General features: G+C 46.0%; 1 protein-coding gene across 1 annotated transcript; it reads right to left on the bottom strand.

Moving 5' to 3' along the window:
* Positions 1-805: 805 nt before the first annotated feature.
* On the bottom strand, positions 806-12,021 carry LOC137905330 (E3 ubiquitin-protein ligase RBBP6-like). Its single transcript, XM_068749554.1, has 17 exons — positions 11,596-12,021; positions 10,374-10,479; positions 9,879-9,927; positions 8,463-8,536; positions 8,126-8,237; positions 7,840-7,979; positions 7,210-7,382; positions 6,946-7,049; positions 6,685-6,831; positions 6,326-6,453; positions 5,903-6,087; positions 5,680-5,714; positions 5,297-5,601; positions 4,849-4,983; positions 2,692-4,554; positions 2,497-2,584; positions 806-2,285 (listed from the first exon to the last, which is right to left on the bottom strand). The coding sequence occupies exons 1-17, from the start codon at positions 11,759-11,761 to the stop codon at positions 1,311-1,313; spliced, it is 4,785 nt and encodes a 1,594-aa protein (XP_068605655.1). The 5' UTR covers positions 11,762-12,021; the 3' UTR covers positions 806-1,310.
* Positions 12,022-12,236: the final 215 nt, after the last annotated feature.

Here is a 12,236-nt window from a genome sequence, read left to right as displayed (position 1 = left end):
CCAGAGGGGGTCAAACCTAAAACCTGTTGCTATTGTTTACATTAGTGACCCTGAACGCTGTGCCACAGATAGTTACATACTTTAGACATTTTTGTGTTTATGTTCTCACAGCTGTTTGTGTGATTTCTTTTCTGACAAACGCTCAAAAAAAACCATCATATCATGTCAAGGAGTTACACTTGGCCCTTTTTCTTAGTTATCATGTGGATGTATCGCAGCTGAGAGCAATCCCAAACAAGCCAATCTAGACACACACCCACACACACACACACACAATTTAGGCTTTAGCAGGAAGTGCTGGCACATCACAGGCATAAAGGAGAGATGAAAAAAAAAAAGACTATCACGCTGTCTGAAAGCAGGACACATTTGTGCTTACCTGGCATACAGGTGAGCAATACTAGTGCTGTTGTCATCACTGTCTGGATGGGAAGCTACCAGCCGGGGCGTGCAAAGAGGCAACAGAGGAAATGATCATATAATTATCAAAACAAAATCAGGACAGACTTTCTAAATTCACAATAGAGAAATAAAAAAAAGTGCGTTTCCCCATCACAATTGGAGGAGATTGATGCCAGCCCTCGTGCTGCAGCGATGTCAGCAATGCAATAAGTCCGCTATGAAAGCCGAGACAAAGTGCTAACATTAATACAGAAGAGCTATTGCTAAAGCTCTTTCTCAGAGGAAATTGTGTTTGCAACCTTGCAGAGACTTTCTTAGACAATTGAGACACTCAATGTTAATGTATATATATATTTTTAATGAATGAGTCAATCCACAAAAGCCATCCACACAGAAAACACAACGCTGTCCTTTTTTTTATTTCCTTCATAAATTAAACTTTCATCTAATGTACTGTTGATCCAGCCAGTAGCTTCGTAAATCAAATATTCACAAAATCCAAAAGGAAACAAAACGCAAAGACTCAAATAAAAAGGATTCACAGTATGCGTTTCAAATCAATCTCACACGCTTTCCAATAATCCTCTACGCACACCCGGTGTGCTCCGGAGAAATACAAATCAAAGAAAGTCCATCATGAAAGAGGCGATGGTCTAAATAAAGCTGTCAGTAGCAGTCCTGAGCTAGCCGCTAGCTGCTAGCATGTGCAACTGCTGTCAGAGGTCAAAGGCTTCACATTGGCTTTCATTCATTGGCACTAATACTAGCTTCTTGATGGATTTCATTTTGGTTGATGCATATTGGAAAACAAGGCAGAAAGCATCCCAAAGGGAAAGTTCAAGGAATCCTCCAGGAACATTTTGGACACAGAAAGGAACATTATTCAAGTACATTTTTTCTTTCTTTCATTAAATGTGTAGTCGTTCCCCTCTTTCAGTGTCATCCCCCTCTCTGCTGCTCCTGTCTTCACCTCCATCACCATGTTTCTCAGACATCTTGTGTTTCTTCTGCTCCCCTTCTTCCTGCAGCTCTGGGATGTCTCGTCTCTTCTTCTCCTTTGATTTCATCATCCCCTCTTCTCCGCTGCTGCTGCTGCTGCTGCCGCTGCTCTCTGATGAGTCGTTGCTCTTACTTCTGCTGCTGGACCTCTCCCCTTCCTCCAGCTCTCGCCATCCCTCCCACTCGGTCTGTCCATCTTTTAAGCCTTCCCCCATAAGTTCGCTTTGGGAGAAGGAAGGCGAAGAGTGGTGTATCCATGTCGGTCTGTGCCGATGTGGAATGTCACCTGACGAGTCTAGCCTGGGGTAGGAGGGGGAATGATCTTTGCCTTTTCCTTTCAGATCCAGGAACACATCTCCATGTGCTTGTTCTCTAACCGCGCTGCCTTCCCATCCACTGCAGCTCAATGGTTTCCCACCAGGACTGCAGGAACTCTTGCTGCTATCCTGGTCGTCCCCTAGCTGCCCGGCTCTCCTCTCCGTGTCACGCGACGTCAAATAAACGTAGGGATGAGAGGAGGAAGGAGAATTACTCATTTGGAGCGCGGCTTTGCTGCTGGAACTCCCCTCTATATTCCTGTTTCTCTCTTTCTCATCCTCTCTTGTTCTGCTCTCTCTCTCGTTCCCTTTCTCTTTGGCGGTCAGTCTGTCCATCTTCATCATTCCCCCTTTGCCACTAGAGGGAGCCACACTTCTGTGAGAACAGACCCTGTTGCTCTCTTTCTCCCCGATTCCCTGTTTATTCTCCGCTTCCACCTCTGCGGTCACAGACACGGATGATGACGGCGGTACGCGTGCCGTTGGAGCATCCGTTTGCACTCCGAGCGCTCCTTCATGCTGCTCTTCCTCCTCAGACTCTTCCTCTTCCCATTTGGAATGAGGGATCTGCGACAGATTGCAAAAAGGTTTTTGTGCTCGTGCATTCAGGAGTGAAAACCATCTTGCAGTTCAACTCAATGAAAATAAAAACCCAAACTTTAAGAGAACTGGTTGTTGCGTAATATTGTACAAAGACTTTATTCAATTCCCCTTACTGCATTAAAGTTAAAATGCTATAGCGATGCCCTGTCTAACCCCAACCCTCAGGTAGACGCACCTTGATGAGCACAAGCTCATCCTTTGTGCCAGCGGCTCGCTCCTGGCTGAACTCCGAGGTTTTCCTCTCCTGATGATTCGCATGGCAGCTGCATGAAACACAAAACACATCTGTAAACATCTGGAGGTCCAGTTCCATGTTTGCATAACGACAGCCGATTAACACGCCCGACTGCATCGCTCTTCTTTCTCTCACCTCTCATCGACCTCTGTGATGTCGGGCCCATCATGGTGGTTCTTGGACCTCATGTCTTCCTTGATTCTCCGCTTCATCCCCTCCATCGATCCAACCTTTGCCTCCGATGGTGAGACTCCTTTGCCTTTTCCTCCATCTACCTGCTCCTCCTGGTTACCTGCAACCAACTCCCCGGTTCGTCGGCCTCCACTGTCATTCCTCACTCTCCTCCCTTCCTCCTGTCCTCCCTTTGTGCTGCTCCTCTCATCAGTCGCCCCCATCCCATCATATTCCTCCTGTTCTTTGCTCCCCTCCTTCGGCTCCTCAGCTGTTCTGAGAACACGACTCTGTGAGGCCGAGTCCTTCCCTTCTTCGCCCTCTTCCGTCTGTCCCACATCATCTCTGAAGGTCGCTTTTTTCCATACGAGTGCCTCCCCTTCATTCTCCTCTTCTCCACTACTCCTCGTCTTTATTTCTTCCTTTGGTTTTCCCGTGATGCCCTCTCCAGACGAGCATGCTTTTTCAGTGGACTCATCCTTCATTTTTCCATGCATGTTGATATTGATGTTTATCTTCTTCTGTGGTTTCACCTTTACTTCTCCATCCCAGATGTCTCTCACTGACAGAGGCCCTCTTTTACTTTCCTTTTGCTTCTCTATTTTTGACTTCTTTGTCTGAAATGGATTTAGAGAATCACTCGTGTGGATTTTGGGAACTTCTGCACAATCTGTTTTCAGAAATGTGTCGCTTTCAGCCTCGACAGAGCTTCTCTCCACGTCCTCCGCTTTCCTTTTTCGATTCTCTGATTCAGAGTCAAAAGCCTTGCTGCCTGCGGTGTTTCTGTATCCGCACACCTCTACCCTGCCTGCCCTTTTGCTAGACTTATCTTTGTGCCGTCTCTCCTCATATTGACTAGAATCTGAATATTTGCCTCTTCTCCATCCTTTTTCTATTTCTAAATTCCTTTCTTCGCCGACATATATTTCAGAGTCTTTACCAGAGTGTTTATCTGGTTTCGAGATTAGCTGAGTTAGCTCAAAGACCTCAGTGGCAGCAGCTGCATCCTGAGTGTGCTGTGCGCCGGTGCTGTTTGTCCTCTTGTCCTTTCTGATGCCGCCTGCTGAGGACTCCTTTTCTATGTCCTTCTCACATTTCTTCCCTCTATTTTGATCACATTTTAAGGTTCTGAGGTTCGTAAAATCCAGTGCGAGTTGCTGCTCATCATCCTTTCGACTTTGGCTTTGCTTCTCGGCACACCGCCGCCGACGTGTCCTTAGATGATCCTTATGTTCGGCCGCAGCGTGGCCGATGTCCCCGGATGACTGAGACGGCATCGGGAGTCTTTCATTAGAAGGACGCGATGGCAGGGAGCGTCTATCGCTGGATGACCGCGATGGAGGAGAGTCAATGCCTTTACCTTGGAAATGTTTGCGAGATTCCAAGTTGGTGTTTGAGCGATTTCTGCTTTCCTCTCTTTCCAACCACTGGGGAAATGGCAAGGGCGAGGGCGGCTGATTTAGATGGCCGACATAGCTTTTGTAATATTTCTCACACCAGTCTTTGTATTCCTGTTTGTATTGTTGTCTGTCTGTCTTCGGGCTGCTCGTTTTCTTTGCATGTCGAGCATCCGGATAACTGGGTGAACTGGCCCTTGAGCTTTCCCCTCGCCTCCTGGCGCTGTGCTTGCCGGAAGTGGATTTCTTACCGTGATGCCGACTGTGATGGCTGGACTTGCGGCGACCCGGTGATGTTTTGGACCTGGAATTATGGCCTACACGAGGTGAAGATGAAGAGGAGGGTGTTGGGGAGCGTTTGTAACCGTAGGAGTGTGAGGAACGAGAGCGTGAATGGAGGTCTCTGTGGCCGGAGTCGGGCGAGTGGGGCCTTGGGAAAATGAGAAAATATTTATGTATTATGCATCAAAAGGCACCAGCATAATGTTGTATTTTCTGTGTTCATGTAAAAATATAAATAAACTACAATCTGATATATTGATATCAGTATATCAAACATCGTGTATCGCTTGAAGTGTATGTGCACTGCTGATGAGTATAATAGGCTCACCATTGATACAAGTCAACAATAAATGTAAAATGTTCCAAGAATAATTTTATGTAAACGCAGAATCAACAAAAAAAACTAAAAAAACTACGAATCTTGGAAATAAGAAGAAAATACCTCGATCTGCCTTTGGAGCACGAACGTGATCTGGATCTACTTGAAGAGCGAGAGTAGGAACGAGACGACCTGGACTTGGATTTTGAATTCAAAGGAGAAGAGGAACGCTTGTACGTCTGTGTTCTGAGGGGAGACCTGAGTGGCGGGCGAGGGCAACAAGTGAGACATGATCAATATGTCATGTTACTTATCCTACAACACCGCTGCAGCGGTTACAAAAGGGGGTCAAACATTACAATACCCATAGAAACATTGCCCAAAACAGAATCTACAAGTTTCAATAAATCTACTTCAAGTTTCCTTTGTTTCCAGTGATTGAAGTAAAGACATTCAAAAGAAGATAAAACTGGAACAATTCATTACTTCAACAGTTAATTACCAACAACAACTTCCAATATCCTGTGATGGAGACAAGCGCTTTGAAAAAGCAGCTGAATGCTTCATTTACCTTTCATTTCTCTTTCCCTGACGCATGCACCACTCCTTGGTGAGATGGGTGGAGGTGGAGGAGCAGACAGACGGGATAGGGGCACCCTGGGGGGGTTGAAGTGTCCACAGCGGAGCAACAGGTTGGTATCCAGGGGCAAAACGGTTGAGAGGCTGCTGAGCAGAGAGGAACGTGTGGAAATGGGGGGGGAGAAAGAGAGGTGGAGGTGGTGCTAGATAGGATGAGACAGAGGGGAAGGGAGGACACAGCTGGATGTTCGATTTACTCCATGCTTCGGTGGAACAGGAGCTGAGGGACAAAGAGGAAACGTCGTTAAAACAGTGGATATAGAAAATATACCATGCTAGAAATAATAATAGAGCATGAACATGTTTCACTGACCTTTCCCAGCAGGTTGACGGCTGTCCCAGGACTTGCCCTTAAAATCCAAAATAGTGCCAGTTTTCAAATTCATCCAAAAATATATAGATTTAAAAAAAATATCTAAATGTGGGGATTTCTTTTCCCAGGACTTTGTAAACACAAACATCCATAGATTTTACACAGAAAAATGAAAATGAGCTGCTTCAGTGCAGACATGTGAACGTAGCCCTTGTTACCACTGACCTGTAGAGGACCGCTGTGGACTAACAGCAGCTGATTGGGACAGGTCTTCCACTGCGGAGTCGACCTGCACCTGTGTCCTCACCGGTGGCGTGAGCTGCGATACAGCAGCGGAGGGCTCTTTGTTTGAAACCAGCACAGGAAGTGCAGCAAGTGCCGAATCATCATGTGTCTTCTTTACAGCCTGTCTGAACAAACAGCAGACAGAGCGCAGCGCCACGTCAGTGTTTGAACGTTCCTCACCATTTCACCAGGGATTAGATCAAATGTGCCGCAGAAAGGGACCGTGACAATTTGCTTTATCAAGAAATTAACTGAAAAATAAAACAATTTCATATTTGAAAAAAAAAAAAAATCAGATCAGGTTTTATCTCTTCAACCAGCAGCAGCATCACCCATACACACGGCATCCATCAGAGAATTTACTTGTGCGGTATCTCCAGGGGCTCCTGAACAATCCGGAGGGATGTGCCCGGGTCGATGGAAGCAGGGGCGGGGCCTGTTGCCGTGTGAGCAGCCACACACGCCTGGGGGGATGGCGGCGTGTCTGCGGCCTGTGGGGATGAAAGCGTCATGGCGATAGAGTGTGACGGACCAAGTAGATCCAGAAGAAGAACAAAAGAGGAGAAACTTTAAGTTGAAAGGTCATGAAGAATGACAAACGTCTCTCCAAAACATAATTATGAATGTCCATGAAGTCTTGTGAGTTTAAATATGTGGTTCTCACCCTGAGAACTGAAGAACTGACTGGAAATAAAGAGCGGACTCATTATTACGCATTTCACCTGCAAGATGTGCTCTGACTGGTGAAACTTCCGAGGGAGGCTCTGTGTGGCGACAGGCGTCGGGGGGGGATTCGGGGATTGGGAGGAGCCACACTGTCCTTGCAGACTCTTAGCTTGGCCTTGCTCGTTCTCAAAGGTGTTCACAGCCTGCGTCGGGAGAAATAACAGAGATTTAAAAGTCCAGTAAAACAGATCCTGTATTTTTATTCCGGTTCCATCCACCTGTAATATCATCTCAGATTTTACACTTCAGAAATTCACCTGTCGGAGAAACTTATTTGCGACCAAGGTGTCCGGAGAGACGTTGGATTTTTTACAAGTTGGGCAGACGTGCTCCTCTGAATCCAGCAAGGCGGTTCGAATACCTGAGCGAGAGGTTCCGATTCAATCATTTGATATACTTCATCAATAATCCCAGAGAAGTACAGTTAAATTGGTTCTCTAATTCTATCGACGAAACGCCGCCTCCCTCCACTTCCAATATGAACGCCGTCCACCGGCATCAGGATTGTATCAAACACTCACAGTCGTCACAGTAGCTGCCTCCGCAGCAGGGGATGACCACGGCGTCGCTCAGCAGGTCACGGCAGAGCAGACAGAGGAGCTCCTCGGGTACAGGCTCCTCCTCATCTACCGGCTGGGACGGCTCCTTCGGAAGGAACGGCGGCCTCTCCTTCTTGCCGATGGCGTACGCCTTGCTACGGGACAGACAATCGTTCACGTGCTGCTCATTCAAAAAAGGCAAATGTGGTGATACTAATATCGTTTGGCAAGTTTAGAACTTTAGTGCCTTCTCGCGGGAGAAGGCACTCTGTTACAGGAGTAAGATAAATATTCCACGACCTCTATAGATTCAAATGCCCTGGTTTGTATTTAGATCCAGATGACAGGCTGATGCATCGTAGACCTTGCGTGGGGGGGGGCATCATTAGGATCTGGACCAACACCAAAGAGTCTATTGGACTGTTTCTTGGGAAGTATCCAGTTCTTATGCTAAGCTGAGCTAACAGACTGACAGTTCATCTTGGTCTCTTGAATCCATCTTCTCATCTACCGCTCAGCAGAAATACTAAACACACACACACAAGCACATTTCCTAAAATGTTACGCCACTTCTTTAAAGCAAAAGGCACAAACATGGAACTTTTGTCTCACGCGTGCATGGCAGGAATAGCGTAATGCCCACAGTTGGTCAACATGGCCCCCTTCACATTGGGGCCGTCCACCTCCACCATGAAGGAACGAGGGATGCCTGTGCTTTTCTTTAACCTCAGCGGTGCCTCCACACTTTTATCCTGCTGTCAAATACAAATGCATCAACATTTGGCATTAGGCTCACCATCAACACATACAGCACGTTACAGACTCACAAATATTGAATAAAAGATACACAATAATGAAATCATTTTCTTCATTAAATCTGCAACAGGAACTGCATCACATGTCCTGTTCTGGCTCCACTGGTGGGACAGTTCCTGATGTGGTGTCCAGTATCTCCACAGCGATAACAGGTGTAGTTGGCAGGAAGAGCAGCGTCGAAAATCTTGGGTTGGCTGCGGAGAGAAAGACACAACTGCTAAAAAGGCCAGTTGTAGAAGAAGCAGGGGAGGATCTAAAGTGAAGGGAGGAAGGAAGAAGTCACAAAACACTGGGAGGAGGAAGACAACATATGGAGCCTGGTAATAAGAAGAGAGGCGTCTGAAAAAGGAGAAACAGAAAGACAGGGAAGACGGGACGGAGGCAGAGATGGGATTGAAAGCGTTGCAGAGGTGACTCACTTAATGGAGGCCTGAGCAACCACCATGTTTATCTTCTCCTCTTCGGATGCGTCCACCTCAGCCAGGTTGGCCATCTGCGTGTAGACACAGAATCAGTGATCCTGACTCAGCAGGAATGCACGTCGGTCGAACAAGCTGTGTGGTCGTCCACTAGTCGGTAGCGATCCTAAAATCATTCCACACCATCGTCCACTCAATCGTCTAATACTTTGGTTTCTGACTAAATATCAGTGACATTGAAGACATTTTCCAATCTTACTGTAATTAACTTCCCAGGAGTCCTATAAATTAAAACTTTGTGGATTACCAGATCTGAAATTTCACTTGGATCCAGATCCAAAATTGTAGGCACTCTCCGTGAAGCTAGAAGAAAGAATCTGGCAATTGTTTCTATTCCACAATGCTGAAGAATCATTTCAATATATTGCAAATCCAGATGATGATCCAAATCACCAACAAATTCAGAAAAACTAATCACTAAATGCAGAGGGTTGCGTCAGGGACGGCATCCGGCATAAATACGCGCCAAACATTTAACATGCAAATCTGGGTCAATCCCCAACTCTCCTAAAAATGGACTCAAACCTTTTTGAGTAATCCTCCTGATGGAAAAACACACAGCGCCTGGCAAAAACTCGACTTCCTCTGCAGCAGTAACATTAATGAGTGCCAAATGTGTACATATCTAACCTCAAGATTATGATATTCGTTTAAATGGATTGTCACTTGTTTAATTTAAAATACAATGCATGGGCCCAATCAGAAAGGAGTCTTCGTTTCTGGCTTTATTAAAACTCAGATACGTGAAGAAACTATCAAAAAGGCATTATGGGAAATGTAGTTTGTGTTTCCACTGCTGTTAATGTGACGTTCACCACGTTTTCACGCACTCACTCACGTTGTCTTTACAGACAAACCCCATCGATCAGAAAGCTCCGATGACGACAGATACTCATGTCTGCTAAATGTGGTTGCGCTCCAGTGAAGTCAAACACATAATACATAAGACAGCTTCCTACAAATAACTTTATTGGTAGTAAAAAAAGAAAAAAAAAAAACACGAGAAAATATTTCTTTAGTATTTGTCCGCCAGACTCAAAGATTTAGGAAGATTAGGAGACACTTGTTCTGAGAAACACAAATCAGGTCGGGCCAGAGAACTAATTCACACAGCAGCAAAAAAAAAAACTACGATTTTATATTTATTGTTGGAAAGTGTCATTCATCTATGAGCGGCAGCGCTCTATAAATCAAGTCCCGGTGACCACTTCCTCTTCCTGACAGTAACAGCTCAAAGGCGTTCAAAGTCACGTGTTAAAACGAATTATTCACTGTGGGCCGATGTTCAAGGACAAAACGGCAACAGTGTGTTTAGTGACGCTGCCGCTGCAGCGGGATGTGGTTTGGTTTACGTACTGCTCTGATGGCTCCAAAGGCGTGGTGAAGCGGCTTGTTCGATCGCTCGCTGAAACGCAAAAAAAGAAAGAAAAGAAAAGCTTTATTTAAAACCAATCTGGAAAGGCAGAAGAACAATAAGCAACGACAGAGACTTCATTAGAGCAGACAGAGGGACGATCTTCAGCTTCCTCACACGACATGAAACCAGACTGTAAGCCTCGCTCTACAGGCTACACTTCCTACATTAACCCAGAATCAGCTCAGGAGTAGATGTGAACCGAACACAACACAGCAGCTCCATCAGTTTCAGTTCTTCCCCCTTTGGACCAATATTTAGTACAATCGCTTATTTTAAAAGTTTCAGCTGACATTAAATACCACGGTGCGACACCTCTGAAGGTCGACGTGAAAGCTCTCAGGAGATGGCTCTTGTACATCAACACAAATAACTGCACCGGAATTCATCTGCGCTACGTGCCGAAACTAAAAGAGAGAGAGAAAAAAAAAACTTACACGTTTCGGGTCTTGCTGTTCCAGCTGGATTTGACTGCGATCACGGGGATTCTTCTGACGATGACGGAGGAACCTTTAGGGATCAGACCTTCATCATCTGTGTACTCTGAGGGAGGAAATGAGGGTTTGAAGCCAAGGACACAAAATACACACATAAAAAAAAAATAATATGCAAGTAAATATGAATTATCTTATTTATGGATTCAAAAATCAGTTACAAATAGACATAAACTCTGATTCACTTTTCATGGTTGGTGTACAACGATACCAAGATCAGTTTAAAACCTTTTGATGATGATCCAGATCACCATGTGGCTCCAGGAATTTTTAAATACATGACCAGGTTATTTTTTTATTGTGCCTTGGTGGACGTTTGCGTTTCCTTGGTTCTTTTCTAGTTGTAGCATTTACCATTTGGTATGATCTTTTTAAAAAAATGAAGTCTTCAGGCTTGACTTGATAAACATGACCAATCTTGTGATTAATCCTCTAAGCCCTCAACCATTTAGTCTATAACATGTAATAAAAAAAGTGACCCAAATATATCTATCTATCTCTCTCAACAAGGGAGTGAAACCTTTAAAACTATTTAAAAGCCAGGTTACACCCATACATCAGGCACGTTCAGACAGGCGCATCGCTCGGTTGGGTGTTCCATATTTCCTTGTGTGTATAATTTTGTGCATCTAAAACCCAGAATTAGAAGATCAAAAGATCTTGTGAGGATTTCCAGCTCAAATAAAAACTGCCACATAGGCTGGTTCCAAACCTTTATATTCAGAGACAATAAAGACAAACACATTTTACACGACTTAATTAAACTGTAACTCAAACTTTCCACCACAGACGACCCTTTTATTGACTTCCGTTGTCCTGCGTTAGGCCGACTCACGCTGACGTCATGGTCATGATCATTCTGGCCTCCCTCCCCAGCGTTGCTATTTTTGTCCCACATGTGCCACGCTGGGACTCGAACCTGCTACCGGCAGGGCTGATCCACCACCACCACCACCACCGGGCCGGCTAGAATAAAGGAGGCCGCGAAGCGCACACGCAGCAGGAATGCGGCTCATTCAGACCCCCCAGTCAAGTTGAAAGATGTGACGCAACCCCCCCCCCCCCCCCCCCCCCCAAACTGTCAAACCACGGACCACGTGTTTCCTTTCAAAGTTCAATCAAGAGACGCACGCACGCGCGCGCGCACGAATGGATGATGACTTACCTTCTTTGGTCTGCGCGTTTGTGATCTGCAGGTCGCAGTCCGCGGCGCGGAGCTTCTCCCTCCTCATGATCTGCCTCTTCAGCTCCAGCAGCGTGATGCGCGGGTCGGCGAACACCGCCGTGTCGGAGCTGAGCTTGGAGGAGAATTTATAATGAATATGAGCCATGTTTTAAATAGTAATCAATAAGAAACATCCGCTGCCTGATACTCCACAGCCGACACTTCCTCACGCAACTACAGAGACACGCTGCGGTTTCTACGGGAGTCACGAAGTTATCGAGCTAGCTGCCGTTAGCCCGCCGGCTACGAGCCGGTCATTAAACAAGTGTCCGGTAAAGACGCGTTCACGGGATGACACGTCCCGGGGACTCGATGAAAGGCGAACGGGGTCTATTCGGTGTCTGATTCTTTAACTTTGATCCCTGCCAGGGCTGACGCGCCGGAAAGCACCAGCTGTTTCCGCAAGCTACGGCGGCTCGTCAGCACAGTCGGTGCACGCGGTGTCCGTTCGGTGCTGCGTTCACGTGACCTGCGCGCGTTCAGGCTCCGGAGCTTCACCGCAAAGATGTTAAAAATAAATAAATACATTTAACCAGTATGTGTGTTTCAAGAGCAGATCCTTGGTTCTTCACTTTATATTT

This window comes from Brachionichthys hirsutus, chromosome 16 (assembly GCF_040956055.1).
Source record: "Brachionichthys hirsutus isolate HB-005 chromosome 16, CSIRO-AGI_Bhir_v1, whole genome shotgun sequence".
In the NCBI taxonomy this organism is placed as follows: domain Eukaryota; kingdom Metazoa; phylum Chordata; class Actinopteri; order Lophiiformes; family Brachionichthyidae; genus Brachionichthys; species Brachionichthys hirsutus.
This window is presented reverse-complemented; position numbering and strand designations above follow the sequence as displayed.